General features: G+C 50.2%; 1 protein-coding gene across 1 annotated transcript in view; it reads right to left on the reverse strand.

The window, feature by feature from the left end:
• LOC132569170 (solute carrier organic anion transporter family member 2B1-like) overlaps positions 1-15,540 on the reverse strand; it is a 171,745-nt gene extending 156,205 nt beyond the window's left edge. Inside the window, 2 exon segments of the mRNA XM_060235358.1 lie at positions 14,030-14,124; positions 15,501-15,540. Coding sequence (XP_060091341.1) covers positions 14,030-14,124; positions 15,501-15,540 — 135 coding nt within the window.
• Between the last annotated feature and the right edge of the window lie 553 nt (positions 15,541-16,093).

Genomic DNA, 16,093 nt, shown 5'->3' on the forward strand with positions numbered 1-16,093 from the left:
CTGGGGGCGGGGGGAAGCCTGTAAAACTGGGGGATCCCCCGCTGGGACCTGGGGATTGGGAAGCCTAGTTCCGGCGGGATGGGAACCTTCTGGACCAGGGGCTTGGCGGCTCTAGTAACTAATAAAGAGCTGATGTTTCACTACCGCCTTGCCTCTTCCATGAGTTGAACCCACTATATCAGGGTTTCCCAAACTTTCCCCCTCCGTGGCCTGGTTCCTTCCCTGTAGTCCGGGCGGAGAATGATCAGGGAGGGATGCAGACACTGTGTGCCAAACAGGAGCTTTCCCCGCCCTCTCTGATGTTTCCGAACATCAGAGAGGGACAAAGGAGGGCTTCTAGACAGCACACAATGCCTGTAGCGCTCTCTGGGGGTATCTTCTGGGAGAGCTCTCTCAGCCCCACCCACCTCACAGGGTGTCTGTTGTGGGGGAGGAAGATAAAGGAGATTGTGAGCAGCTCTGAGACTCTGAGGTTTGGGGTGGAGGGCGGGATATAAATCCAGTATCATCATCAATGGGGAGGGGACGGTGGCTCAGTGGTTGAGCATCTGCTTGGGAAGCAGAAGGTCCCAGGTTCAATCTCCGACATCTCCAACTAAAAGGGTACAGGCAGTAGGTGATGAAGATGGAGGGATGGTGGCTCAGTGGTAGAGCATCTGCTTGGGAAGCAGAAGGTTCCAGGTTCAATCCCCGGCATCTCCAACTCAAAAGGGTCCAGGCAAGTAGGCGTGAAGAACCTCAGCTGGAGACCCTGGAGAGCCATGAATGGGGCTGTGGCTCAGTGGTAGAGCATCTGCTTGGGAAGCAGAAGGTCCCAGGTTCAATCCCCGGTATCTCCAACTAAAAAGGGTCCAGGCAAGAAGGCGTGAATAACCTCAGCTTGAGAGCCATGAATGGGGCTGTGGCTCAGTGGCAGAGCATCTGCTTGGGAAGCAGAAGGTCCCAGGTTCAATCCCCGGCATCTCCAACTAAAAAAGGTTCAGGCAAGTAGGTGTGAAAAACCTCAGCTTGAGACCCTGGAGAGCCATGAATGGGGCTGTGGCTCAGTGGCACAGCATTTGCTTGGGAAGCAGAAGGTCCCAGGTTCAATCCTTGGCATCTCCAACTAAAAAAGGTTCAGGCAAGTAGGTGTGAAAAACCTCAGCTTGAGACCCTGGAGAGCCGCTGCCAGTCTGAGTAGACAAGACTGACTTTGATGGACCCAGGCGAGTCTGATTCAGTAGAAGGCAGCTTCAGATGTTCATATCAAGCAGACAGCTGGAAATCTTCCTCCTGCCACTGTGGCCACGTAGGAGAAAGTAATTTAAAAAGTATGATGGGGAATCTGCTTGGATTATGACAGTTCTAATTTGAGAAGCATTTGAAGGTGGGTGCTGAGCTGATATAATCTAGTGCACCTTCTGATGATTTGGGTCACTTTCTGGTGACCTTTGGGAGTCTGGCAAAGGAGTTATGCAGATCCGGCGCCTCTTTTTCTACAAAGTGACCCCTGGTTCACAGCCTTGCTCAGGTCTGTTTCTCAGTCAATCCATCCCACGTTGGCTCTTTCTCTTTTCCTGCTTCCTTCCAGATTTTCTAGCCTGGTTTTGTCTTCTCCAGTGAATCCCGTCTTCTCATGGGGTGAGCAAAATATCAAAGACTCAGTTGGTGCGGTCTCATTTGGAATACTGTGTACAATTCTGGTCACCGCACCTCAAAAAAGGATATTCTAGCAGTAGAAAAAGTGCAGAAAAGGGCAACTAGAATGATTAAAGGGCTGGAGCACTTTCCCTATGAAGAAAGGTTAAAACGCTTGGAGAAACGTCGACTGCGGAGTGACATGATAGAGGTTTACAAGATAATGCATGGGATGGAGAAAGTAGAGAAAGAGGTACTTTTCTCCCTTTCTCACAATACAAGAACTCATGGGCATTCGATGAAATTGCTGAGCAGTCGGGTTAGAATGGATAAAAGGAAGTCCTTCGTCACCCAAAGGGTGATTAACATGTGGAATTCACTGCCACAGGAAGTGGTGGCGGCTACAAGCATAGCCAGCTTCAACAGAGGATTGGATAAAAATATGGAACAGAGGTCCATCAGTGGCTATAAGCCACAGCATATTATTATTATTATTATTATTATTATTATTAGAAGAAGAAGAAGAAGAAGGAAGAAGAAGAAGAAGAAGAAGAAGAAGAAGAAGAAGAAGACGACGACGACATTGGATTTATATTCCGCCCTCCACTCAAGAGTCTCAGAGCGGCTCACAATCTCCTTTCCCTTTCTCCCCCACAACAGACACCCTGTGAGATAGATGAAGATATTGGATTTATATCCCGCCCTCCACTCTGAAGAGTCTCAGAGCGGCTCACAATCTCCTTTCCCTTCCTCCCCCACAACAGACACCCTGTGAGGTAGATGAAGATATTGGATTTATATCCCGCCCTCCTCTCCGAAGAGTCTCAGAGCGGCTCACAATCTCCTTTCCCTTCCTCCCCCACAACAGACACCCTGTGAGGTAGATGAAGATATTGGATTTATATCCCGCCCTCCACTCCGAAGAGTCTCAGAGCGGCTCACAATCTCCTTTCCCTTCCTCCCCCACAACAGACACCCTGTGAGGTAGATAAAGATATTGGATTTATATCCCGCCCTCCACTCCGAAGAGTCTCAGAGCGGCTCACAATCTCCTTTCCCTTCCTCCCCCACAACAGACACCCTGTGAGGTAGATGAAGATATTGGATTTATATCCTGCCATCCACTCCGAAGAGTCTCAGAGCAGCTCACAATCTCCTTTCCCTTCCTCCCCCACAACAGACACCCTGTGAGGTAGATGAAGATATTGGATTTATATCCCGCCCTCCACTCCGAAGAGTCTCAGAGCAGCTCACAATCTCCTTTCCCTTCCTCCCCCACAACAGACACCCTGTGAGGTAGATAAAGATATTGGATTTATATCCCGCCCTCCACTCTGAAGAGTCTCAGAGTGGCTCACAATCTCCTTTATCTTCCTCCCCCACACCAGACACCCTGTGAGGTAGATGAAGATATTGGATTTATATCCCGCCCTTCACTCCGAAGAGTCTCAGAGCGGCTCACAATCTCCTTTATCTTCCTCCCCCACAACAGACACCCCGTGAGGTGGGTGGGGCTGGAGAGGGCTCTCACAGCAGCTGCCCTTTCAAGGACAACTTCTGCCAGAGCTATGGCTGACCCAAGGCCATCCCAGCAGCTGCAAGTGGAGGACTGGGGAATCAAACCTGGTTCTCCCAGATGAGAGTCTGCACACTTTACCACTACACCAAACTGGCTGTCTCTGGGGCAGTGTCTGGGGAATTGTCTGGGGCAGTGAGTCTCTGTATTCTTGGTGCTTTGGGGTGGGCAAAGTGGAAGGGCTTCTAGCCCCACTTGTGAACCTCCTGATGGCACTTGGGGTTTTTTTGGCCACTGTGTGACACAGAGTGTTGGACTGTATGGGCCATTGGCCTGATCCAACATGGCTTCTCCTATGTTCTTATGTTGAAGCCAGGAAATGCCCCAGAGTGTGTGGTCTCCATTCTCCACCCAGGCCTGAAACAGGGCTGCAAAAAGTGAAGGAGAAAACTCCTTCTAGGCACGTCGCTGCTTGCTATACTCACCGGTTAAGCCGTCCTGAGGCACGACACGTCCCAGGCAGTTTTCTTGGTGGGGTCCTGCCTGTGCAATAATATCCTGCCCAGAGCGCAGCCTGTGACTGAATGGCAGAGAACACAATGGCACTTTGAGAGGCTGTGGAAGCAAGCCTGGAACGGCCAATCCGTGCATGCCTGCAATCTCTCCCACGGCTGATAAAGATTGCATAAAGCAGAACAAGAATCCAGCTGGTTTCTCATTGTTTCAGTTCATCCCTAACGCATGCATTGGGCAAGCAGTGTGGGGGGGTGGGGAGCATCCCAATTACTACCCACCATCCAAACTGAATGATTAAAACATGGAAGCCGTATTATTTTACCTAGATCAGGGGTGGACAAATTTGCTTAAAGTAAGAGCCACATAGAATAAACGTCAGATGCTTGAGAGCTGCAAGACAGGAAGGAAGGAAAGTAAGAATGGAGGGAGGAAGGAAGGAAAGCAAGAATGGAGGGAGGGAGGGAGGAAAGAAGGTAGGCAAGAATGGAGGGAGGGAGGGAGGGAGGGAGGGAGGGAGGGAGGGAGGGAGGGAGGGAGGGAGGAAGGAAGGAAGGAGGGAGGGAGGGAGGGAGGAAGGAAGGAAGGAAGGAGGGAGGGAGGGAGGGAGGGAGGAAGGAAGGAAGGAAGGAAGGAAGGAAGGAAGGAAGGAAGGAAGGAAGGAAGGAAGGAAGGAAGGAAGGAAGGAAGGAAGGAAGGAAGGAAGGAAGGAAGGAGGGAGGGAGGGAGGGAGGGAGGGAAGAAGAGAGGGAGGAATGGAGGGAGGAAGAAGGAAGGAAGGAAAGCAAGAATGGAGGGAGGAAGGAAGGAAAGAAGGTAGGCAAGAATGGAGGGAGGGAGGGAGGAATGGAGGGAGGGAGGGAGGATTGGAGGGAGGGAGGAAGGAAGGGAAGAAGGAAGGAAGGTAGGCAAGAATGGAGGGAGGGAGGAAGCAAGAAAGGGAGGAATGGAGAGAGGGAGGGAAGAAGGAAGGAAGGAAGGAAGGAAGGAAGGAAGGAAGGAAGGAAGGAAGGAAGGAAGGAAGGAAGGGAGGGAGGGAGGGAGGGGGGGAGGGAGAAATGGAGGAAGGGAAGAAGGAACGAAGGAAAATAAATGGGGGAGGGAAGAGGGAGGTGAAAAGAAAGCAACTTTAAATGCATTATCCAAGCCTCTGAGGTCTTTCCTTTCTCCAAACCCCACCCTCTTCAAGCCCCCCCCCCCCAAATCTCCAGGAATAACCCAAGCTGCAATTGGCAGCCCTGTTTTGCACTGTTTCTGGCTGCCTGCTAAGGGAGGGATCATGCAGAATGCAGAAAAGGGAATTTCGAATAAGGTCGCAAAAGGTGAATGCGAAGCTACGGCAGGGAATATTTTAGAATAGCACAGAACAGAAAGAGAAACGTCCGGAGCCAGAATTGGAAACAGTGATGGGGAAAGAACAGCAAGCGAAAGCCATGATGTGGGAGAACCGTGCTGCCACCTAAAGACCAGGAGTTGGATTTTGCAACTTCTCGGCCTCAAAGGACAGGCAGTAGCTGTCATCAGCGTCATTCGCTGGTCACTTTCCCAGGGCATCTAGCAAGAAGTGGGGACAATCAGACTGAGCTTCTCACAGACCGGTTTGAGAATCTGGCTACAAAATTGTGCCACTAAAATTAGCTCCTGTCCTGTCTTTCCAGTTGGTATTGATTGCATCTCAGAAAGTATTCAGATTGACTCAGCTTCTTCCATGGAGGAGGAGGAGGAGGAGGAAGAGGAAGAAGAAGAGGAGGAAGAAGAGGAAGAGGAGGAAGAGGGAAAGGAGGAAGAGGAGGAAGAGGAAAAGGAGGAAGAGGAGGAAGAGGAAGAAGAGGAGGAAGAGGAAGAAGAAGAGGAAGAAGAGGAGGAAGAAGAGGAGGAAGAGGAAGAAGAAGAAATAATTGGATATATGCCCTACCCTTTGCTACCCAAAGGAGTCTCAGAGTGACTCACAATCTCCTCTATCTTCCTCCCCCACAACAGAGGAAGAAGTCCTTTTCTCCCTTTCTCACAATACAAGAACTCGTGGGCACTCAATGAAATTGCTGAGCAGTCGGGTTAGAACGGATAAAAGGAAGTCCTTCGTCACCCAAAGGGTGATTAACATGTGGAATTCACTGCCACAGGAGGTGGTGGCGGCTACAAGCATAGCCAGCTTCAAGAGGGAATTGGATAAAAATATGGAGCAGAGGTCCATCAGTGGCTATTAGCCACAGCATATTATTGGAAGAAGAAGAAGACATTGGATTTATATTCCGCCCTCCACTCAAGAGTCACAGAGCGGCTCACAATCTCCTTTCCCTTCCTTCCCCACAACAGACACCCTGTGAAGTGGGTGGGGCTGGAGAGAGCTCTCACAGCAGCTGCCCTTTCAAGGACAACCTCTGCCAGAGCAATGGCTGACCCAAGGCCATTCCAGCAGGTGCAAGTGGAGGAGTGGGGAATGAAACCCTGTTCTCCTAGATAAGAGAGATATGGCTGACCCAAGGCCATTCCAGCAGCTGCAAGTGGAGGAGTGGGGAATCAAACCCCGTTCTCCCACATAAGAGAGCTCTGGCTGACCCGAGGCCATTCCAGCAGCTGCAAGTGGAGGAGTGGGTGATCAAACCTGGTTCTCCCAGATAAGAGAGCTCTGGCTGACCCAAGGCCATTCCAGCAGCTGCAAGTGGAGGAGTGGGGAATCAAACCCGGTTCTCCCAGATAAGAGTCCGCGCACTTAACCACTACACCAAACTAGATCAAGATGGGTAGCCTTGTCAGTCAGTCAGTCAAAATTTTATTGTGTATAGCCATTGGCCGTTACAAAACAAAACAGAACCCAACAAAGTTTCCAATTAACACCTTAAAAGTTCCCCAGAAAGGCCAACCTCAAGAAGTTACAGCATTTGAAATTACTCTTGCTCTTATCTTCTTAGTTGCCAGGGCAGACAAAGAGACTCTATAAGACGCATAGAGATATAACAGAAATATAATCTTTTCCGTTTCTGAACGTGCATTTAAGGAGGTTAGTACACCAGACAGAAATTTAATTCTGGGGGCCTTGTAGGGTGGTTAAGATAGAACATAATGGAGGAGGTCCTCCGTCACAGGTGAACCACAAATGCAAAAACAATGTTCTGTTGAGATGTGGGAATATCGACCAGTTAACAGAGTTGTTTGCATAGTCTGAAAGCGGAGAGCTGCGACAGATGTTAAATCTGGAGATATTAACAAAAGTCCGCATAGTTAAAGCGATGGTATTCCCAGTAGTAATGCATGGCTGTGAGAGCTGGACCATAAGGAAGGCTGAGCGCAGAAGAATAGATGCTTTTGCGATGTGGTGCTGGAGAAGACTCTTGAGAGTCCCTTGGACTGCAAGAAGATCAAGCATTGATGGCTTCAAGAGGGAATTGGATAAACATATGGAGCAGAGGTCCATCAGTGGCTATTAGCCACAAGTTATTGGTGGAACTCTCTGTCTGGGACAGTGATGCTCTGAATTCTGGATGCTTGGAGAAGGACAGTGGAAGGACTTCTAGTGTCCTAGCCCCACTGATGGACCTCCTGATGGCACCTGGGGGTTTTATGGCCACTGTGTGACACAGAGTGTTGGACTGGATGGACCACTGGCCTGATCCAACATGGCATCTCTTATGTTCTTATGTGACACAGAGTGTTGGACTGGATGGGCCATTGGCCTGATCCAACATGGCTTCTCTTATGTTCTTACGTGACACAGAGTGTTGGACTGGAGGGGCCACTGGCCTGATCCAACATAGCTTCTCTTATGTTCTTATGTGACACAGAGTGTTGGACTGGATGGGCCACTGGCCTGATCCAACAGGGCTTCTCTTATGTTCTTATGTGACACAGAGTGTTGGACTGGATGGGCCACTGGCCTGATCCCACAGGGGTTCTCTTATGTTCTTATGTGACACAGAGTGTTGGACTGGATGGGCCATTGGCCTGATCCAACGTGGCTTCTCTTATGTTCTTATGTGACACAGAGTGTTGCACTGGATGGGCCATTGGCCTGATCCAACAGGGTTTCTCTTATGTTCTTATGTGACACAGAGTGTTGGACTGGATGGGCCACTGGCCTGATCCAACATGGCTTCTCTTATGTTCTTATGTGACACAGAGTGTTGGACTGGATGGGCCATTGGCCTGATCCAAAAGAGCTTCTCTTATGTTCTTATGTGACACAGAGTGTTGGACTGGATGGGCCATTGGCCTGATCCAACACGGCTTCTCTTATGTTCTTATGTGACACAGAGTGTTGGACTGGATGGGCCATTGGCCTGATCCAACATGGCTTCTCTTATGTTCTTATGTGATACAGAGTGTTGGACTGGATGGGCCATTGGCCTGATCCAACACGGCTTCTCTTATGTTCTTATGTGACACAGAGTGTTGGACTGGAGGGGCCATTGGCCTGATCCAACAGGGCTTCTCTTATGTTCTTAAGTGACAAAGAGTGTTGGGCTGGAGGGGCCATTGGCCTGATCCAACAGGGCTTCTCTTATGTTCTTATAATATTAAGCACAAAAACAAAGCTTGTAAATGTACTTGAAAGCAGCCCAGAGAAGTGTCTGCATAACTGGGCAGGGATACAAATGGGTTTCAGCTGCCCAGAAAATACAAATCCATCATGTCAGACGGCACCAATTTTCTACTGATCACTTCCTTTTTGAATGCCTTTCCTTCTGGCAACATCACAGTGTCGTGTTCTGGACAAGTGAATCTGATGTGATTAAACGCTTTACAAGGAAAAAAAGATATTTTACAGGCCCCGAATAAGATTCTGCCCTTGAATGAAAGCAAAGCTACGAAATCATGGTGCTGCAATTGGAAGATCCAGCAGCGGTGCAGAATATTCAAACGTACCTAAAGGCAAGCGTTTCAAGGTCACTTTTAAAAATAAAAAAGGTGTAAACTTCAGATGTATTTCTAACATCTGGTGCACTTTGCACCCCATTACCCATAGCCACTTGGGGGGAAGGGAGTAGCTCTGTGGGAGAGCCTCTGCTTTGCATGCAGAAGGTCCTGGGTTCAATCCCCGGGGCCTCCAGTCAAAGGAGCTGGCAGCAGATAATGTGATAGATCTCTGCATAAAACCCTGGAGAGCTGCTGTCAGTTTGAGTGGACAAGACTGACCTTAAAATCCTAGAGTTGGAAGGGACCTCCAGGGTCATCTAGTCCAACCCCCTGCACAATGCAGGAAACTCACAAACACCTCCCCCTAAATTCACAGGATCCTCATTGCTATCAGATGGCCATCTAGCCTCTGTTGAAAAACCTCCAAGGAAGGAGAGCCCACCACCTCCTGAGGAGGAAGCCTGTTCCACTGAGGAACTGCTCTATCGGAATCATAGAATCCTAGAGTTGGAAGAGACCTCCAGGGTCATCTACTCCAACCCCCTGCACAGTGCAGGGAATTCACAAAAACCTCCCCCTAAATTCACAGGATCCGCATTACTGTCAGATGGTTGTTGAAATGTGATGCCCAGAACTCCCTTTGGAGTTGTCAAAGTTAAAGTATTTTTATTGTTGCAGCTATAGGCCATAACAACGCAGGAAAACCCCCTATGTATACAGTTTACTTCTAGCCATAAAAATTAAAACATAAAAAAACATAGCAAAATATAGTACTGTGAACAAGATTTAAAGCATGTATAATAAAACAATGTGACAGAATGAGGCCATAACTTGGCCAGATTTTTGTATGGGTGGCCGTAGTTATCTTCTTCCTTACTTTTATTGCTAAAAAGATGAAAGTAGCCACCTTAGAGGTAACATCTGGAATGGCATCAGCCAATAAGAATCTAATACATTCCTCTTCTGCTTTAAACTTTGGAGGAATTGATTCAGCAGATTATTTCGGATGGGCCCATAAAATGGACAGGCTAGAACACAATGAACAATAACTTCTATCTCATTGGTACCACAGGAACAAAGACGCTGGCCCACGGGTATTTTTTTGAAATCTACCCTGAAGTTTTCTTTCCTTTGAAGTTCAATCGTGCTTGTCACAACCTGGCTCCACCCTCAAAGTCTCCTGGCTCCACCCCCAGAGTCTCCTGGCTCTACCCACAGTCTCCTGGCTCCACCCCCAGAGTCTCCTGGCTCTACCCTCAAAGTCTCCTGGCTCCACCCTCAAAGTCTCCTGGCTCCACCCCCAGAGTCTCCTGGCTCCACCCCCAGAGTCTCCTGGCTCCACCCTCAAAGTCTCCTGGCTCCACCTCCAAAGTCTCCTGGCTCCACCCTCAAAGTCTCCTGGCTCCACCCTCAAAGTCTCCTGGCTCCACCTTCAAAGTCTCCTGGCTCCACCCTCAAAGTCTCCTGGCTCCATCCCCAGAGTCTCCTGGCTCCACCCCCAGAGTCTCCTGGCTCCACCTCCAAAGTCTCCTGGCTCCACCCTCAAAGTCTCCTGGCTCCACTTTCAAAGTCTCCTGGCTCCACCTTCAAAGTCTCCTGGCTCCACCCTCAGAGTCTCCTGGCTCCACCCCCAGAGTCTCCTGGCTCCACCTCTAAAGTCTCCTGGCTCCACCCTCAAAGTCTCCTGGCTCCATCCCCAGAGTCTCCTGGCTCCACCCTCAAAGTCTCCTGGCTCCATCCCCAGAGTCTCCTGGCTCCACCCTCAAAGTCTCCTGGCTCCATCCCCAGAGTCTCCTGGCTCCACCCTCAAAGTCTCCTGGCTCCACCCCCAGAGTCTCCTGGCTCCACCTCCAAAGTCTCCTGGCTCCACCCTCAAAGTCTCCTGGCTCCACCCTCAAAGTCTCCTGGCTCCACCTTCAAAGTCTCCTGGCTCCACCCTCAAAGTCTCCTGGCTCCACCCCCAGAGTCTCCTGGCTCCACCTCTAAAGTCTCCTGGCTCCACCCTCAAAGTCTCCTGGCTCCACCCTCAGAGTCTCCTGGCTCCACCCCCAGAGTCTCCTGGCTCCACCTCTAAAGTCTCCTGGCTCCACCCTCAAAGTCTCCTGGCTCCATCCCCAGAGTCTCCTGGCTCCACCCTCAAAGTCTCCTGGCTCCACCCTCAAAGTCTCCTGGCTCCACCTTCAAAGTCTCCTGGCTCCACCCTCAGAGTCTCCTGGCTCCACCCCCAGAGTCTCCTGGCTCCACCTCTAAAGTCTCCTGGCTCCACCCTCAAAGTCTCCTGGCTCCATCCCCAGAGTCTCCTGGCTCCACCCTCAAAGTCTCCTGGCTCCACCTCCAAAGTCTCCTGGCTCCACCCTCAAAGTCTCCTGGCTGCACCCCCAGAGTCTCCTGGCTCCACCCTCAAAGTCTCCTGGCTCCACCCCCAGAGTCTCCTGGCTCCACCTCCAAAGTCTCCTGGCTCCACACTCAAAGTCTCCTGGCTCCACCCCCAGAGTCTCCTGGCTCCACCCTCAAAGTCTCCTGGCTCCACCCCCAGAGTCTCCTGGCTCCACCTCCAAAGTCTCCTGGCTCCACCCTCAAAGTCTCCTGGCTCCACCCCCAGAGTCTCCTGGCTCTATGCTCTTGCACATGAAGGAAAGGAGATCCCTCGGTGGCACTGCAAGTCGACAGTGTGTTGCCATCTGACAAAACTGTGACTGTCCCCTCCGTAACCTGTTCTATCCATCTGCCATGAAATTGGGTGTCTTGAAATCGAGTATCTTTAATTACCTATTTAATTACCTGGGCTTTCCATTTTAATTACCTGGGCGCTCCATGCCCAGCATAGGTAATTGCTTCATTGGCAGGGTCATGTGATGTATGTTCCTTGGGAGGACAGCTATGGCGAACCTGGCCGGTATAATAAAAAGTAGAGACATCACCCTGCAACAAAAGTCCATGTAGTCAAAGCGATGGTATTCCCAGTAGTTATGTATAGCTGTGAGAGCTGGACCATAAGGAAGGCCGAGCGCAGAAGAATAGAAATTTTGAGATATGGTGCTGGAGAAGAATTTTGAGAGTCCCTCGGACTGTAAGAAGATCCAATCAGCCAGTCCTAAGGAAAATCAACCCAGACTGTTCCCTGGAAGGTCAGATGATGAAGCTGAAGCTCAAATACTTTGGCCACCAAAGGAGAAGGGAGCCCTCCCTGGAGAAGACTCAAGAGTCCCTAGGACTGCAAGAAGATCCAATCAGTCAGTCCTAAGAGAAATCAGCCCAGACTGTTCCCTGGAAGGTCAGATGCTGAAGCTGAAGCTCAAATACTTTGGCCACCCAATGAGAAGGGAGCACTCCCTGGAGAAGACTCTTGAGAGTCTTTTGGACTGCAAGAAGATCCAATCAGTCAGTCCTAAGGGAAATCAGCCCAGACTGTTTCCTGGAAGGTCAGATGCTGAAGCTGAAGCTCAAATACTTTGGCCACCCAATGAGAAGGGAGCACTCCCTGGAGAAGACTCTTGAGAGTATTTTGGATTGCAAGAAGATCCAATCAGTCAGTCCTAAGGGAAATCAACCCAGACTGTTCCCTCGAAGGTCAGATGCTGAAGCTGAAGCTCAAATACTTTGGCCACCCAATGAGAAGGGAGCACTCCCTGGAGAAGATCCTGATGCTGGGAAAGACATCACCCTGCCAATAAAAATCCCTATAGTCAAAGCAATGGTATTCCCAGTTGTAATGTATGGCTGTGAGAGCTGGACCATAAGGAAGGCCGAGCGCAGAAGAATAGATGCTTTTGAGCTGTGTTGCTGGAGAAGACTCTTGAGAGTCTTTTGGACTGCAAGAAGATCCAATCAGTCAGTCCTAAGGGAAATCAACCCAGACTGTTCCCTGGAAGGTCAGATGCTGAAGCTGAAGCTCAAATACTTTGGCCACCCAATGAGAAGGGAGCACTCCCTGGAGAAGACTCTTGAGAGTCTTTTGGACTGCAAGAAGATCAAATCAGTCAGTCCTAAGGGAAATCAACCCAGACTGTTCCCTCGAAGGTCAGATGCTGAAGCTGAAGCTCAAATACTTTGGCCACCCAATGAGAAGGGAGCACTCCCTGGAGAAGACTCTTGAGAGTCTTTTGGACTGCAAGAAGATCCAATCAGTCAGTCCCAAGGGAAATCACGCCAGACTGTTTCCTGGAAGGTCAGATGCTGAAGCTGAAGCTCAAATACTTTGGCCACCCAAAGAGAAGGGAGCACTCCCTGGAGAAGACTCTTGAGAGTCTTTTGGACTGCAAGAAGATCCAATCAGTCAGTCCTAAGGGAAATCAACCCAGACTGTTCCCTGGAAGGTCAGATGCTGAAGCTGAAGCTCAAATACTTTGGCCACCCAGTGAGAAGGGAGCACTCCCTGGAGAAGACTCTTGAGAGTCTTTTGGACTGCAAGAAGATCAAATCAGTCAGTCCTAATGGAAATCAACCCAGACTGTTCCCTGGAAGGTCAGATGCTGAAGCTGAATCTCAAATACTTTGGCCACCCAGTGAGAAGGGAGCACTCCCTGGAGAAGACTCTTGAGAGTCTTTTGGACTGCAAGAAGATCAAATCAGTCAGTCCCAAGGGAAATCAACCCAGACTGTTCCCTGGAAGGTCAGATGCTGAAGCTGAAGCTCAAATACTTTGGCCACCCAATGAGAAGGGAGTACTCCCTGGAGTAGACTCTTGAGGGTCCCTTGGACTGCAAGAAGATCCAATCAGTCAGCCTTACGGAAATCAACCCAGACTGTTCCCTGGAAGGTCAGATGCTGAAGCTGAAGCTCAAATACTTTGGCCACCCAATGAGAAGGGAGCACTCCCTGGAGAAGACCCTGATGCTGGGAAAGACATCACCCTGCCAACAAAAGTCCCTATAGTCAAAGGGATGGTATTCCCAGTTGTAATGTATGGCTGTGAGAGCTGGACCATAAGGAAGGCCTTATGGTCCAGCTCTCACAGCCATACATTACTACTGGGAATACCTTCGCTTTGACTATACAGACTTTTGTTGTTTTGAATAAAACCTGACTCCCATCGTACTTTTTAAATGACTTTCTCCTATGTGGCCACAATGGCATGAAGAAGATTTCCATCTGTCTGCTTGAGATGTTTCAGTTATTTTCCTATTTTTTTTTGAGGGGGGAAATATTGTATGTAAAATCTTAAGAGTTCAGCAAAATTCTCACAAGGAGTTTGAACAATGGAGCCCAGAAGCAAGTATTTGGGGTCGGGGGTGGGTAAGAAGGAATGAGCACAATATAATTTAGATCTTCCGGAGCTCCACTCCTGTGAGCTCCTGCAAAAGGGAGGCTTGCCCTACAAAGCCCCCTCTGCTCCCAAACCCCACCCTAAGTTCACACGCTTCATCTACTCTATGATCTCCACATGGCTTCCAAGACCCAGGTCTGGGCAGGCGTTCCCCCACTTGGGAGGTTCCCAACCCATGTTTTGGGTCCCCAACCCATAAGGGGAGAAACCTCCAGCCAAAATGGGAGCCAGAGTTTACCTCAAGAGGTCTCCAGCTCTCTAGCCTGAGGGTGGTAGGACAGAAGATGTTGCAGGGCGAGTGAATCTTTCTTCATCACGGACTTCCACAGGGCTGTGAAATCTGGCTGGTCGACAATTGCTGAAAAAACAAAAGCAGCCATTACAAGGCAAAACAGAATGAGATGAAGAACTGCAGATTTATAGCCCGCCCTTCTCTCTGAATCAGAGACAGAGCGGCTTACAATCTCCTTTATCTTCTCCCCCGCAAAAAGACACCCTGTGAGGTGGGTGGAGCTGAGAGGGCTCTCACAGCAGCTGCCCTTTCGAAGGACAACCTCTGCCAGAGCTCTGGCTGACCCAAGGCCATGCTAGCAGGTGCAAGTGGAGGAGTGGGGAATCAAACCCAGTTCTCCCAGATAAGAGAGCTCTGGCTGACCCAAGGCCATTCCTGCAGGTGCAAGTGGAGGAGTGGGGAATCAAACCCTGTTCTCCCAGATAAGAGAGCTCTGGCTGACCCAAGGCCATTCTAGCAGCTGCAAGTGGAGGAGTGGGGAATCAAACCCGGTTCTCCCAGATAAGAGAGCTCTGGCTGACCCAAGGCCATTCCAGAAGCTGCAAGTGGAGAAGTGGGGAATCAAACCGGGTTCCCCCAGATAAGAGTCCGCGCACTTAACCACTACACCAAACTGGCCCTTTCAAGGACAACTCCTATGAGAGCTATGGCTGACCCAAGGCCATTCCAGCAGGTGCAAGTGGAGGAGTGAAGAATCCAACCCGGTTCTCCCAGATAAGAGAGCTATGGCTGACCCAAGGCCATTCCAGCAGCTGCAAGTGGAGGAGTAGGGAATCAAACCCGCTTCTCCCAGATAAGAGAGCTCTGGCTGACCCAAGGCCATTCCAGCAGCTGCAAGCGGAGGAGTGGAGAATCCAACCCGGTTCTCCCAGATAAGAGAGCTCTGGCTGACCCAAGGCCATTCCAGCAGCTGCAAGTGGAGGAGTGGGGAATCCAACCTGGTTCTCTCAGATAAGAGCTCTGGCTGACCCAAGGCCATTCCAGCAGCTGCAAGTGGAGAAGTGGGGAATCAAACCTGGTTCTCCCAGATAAGAGTCCGCGCACTTAACCACTACACCAAACTGGCTCTCAAAACATCATCAAGATCTGCCACACTGTTTCCATCCTATACATATGCTATGGAGGCCCGGGTCACAGCTCTTGCACATCTGCTTTTCACCATCTTCGGCAGCTGAAAGAACTAGCACCCTGCCTGGCTCCTCAGGACTTGGCTACAGTGATCCACGCAACAGTCACTTCCAGGTTGGACTACTGTAGCTTGCTCTGCGCAGGCTTGCCCTCGAGACTGATCCAGAAACTCCAGCTGGTGCAGAATGCAGCAGCGCGATTCCTAACTGAATTGCCTTTACGGGTGCAGTCTGCACTGGTTACCAATTGAGTACCAGATTGGCTTCCAGGTTTTCGTATTGACTGCACCCTTGCACAGCCTGGCACCGGCTTACCTGCGGGACCGTCTCTCCCTATATGAGCCCCGAAGGCCATTACGATCGGCCGGCCATCCCTGGCCCAAAGGACGTCCGGCTTCCCTCGACCAGGGTGAGGGCCTTTTTGGCCCTGGCCCCACCCTTGTGGAATCAGCTCCCCATGGAGATTCGGGCCCTCCCAGATTTGCTACCATTCTGGAGGGCCTGTAAAACGGAGCTGTTCCGCCAGGCCTATGGTTGAGGCAAGCCGACGTCCTCATCCTATTATACCGTCTAGATGGCCCCCCCCCCGGCAATGATTGCCACCTCAATTGGGGTCAATACTGTTGACAGGATAATGGTGCCCCATGTGTTTAAATCATCCATACCGTCTTGAAATAATTTTAATTTATCGGCTTGATTGTTTTAACTGTTCCGATGTTCTATTGCTGGTTTTAATGTTTTAGCTTGATGGAATCCGCCCTGAGTTTTTCTCTGGGAAAGGGCAGACTATAAATGTACAAAATAAAATAAAATAAATACTACCATGACCTTCAACAAACATCATTTAAGGGGAGGGACAGTGGCTCAGTGGTAGAGCATCTGCTTGGGAAGCAGAAGGTCCTAGGTTC

The sequence above is a fragment of the Heteronotia binoei genome, chromosome 3 (genome assembly GCF_032191835.1).
Source record: "Heteronotia binoei isolate CCM8104 ecotype False Entrance Well chromosome 3, APGP_CSIRO_Hbin_v1, whole genome shotgun sequence".
Lineage (NCBI taxonomy): Eukaryota > Metazoa > Chordata > Lepidosauria > Squamata > Gekkonidae > Heteronotia > Heteronotia binoei.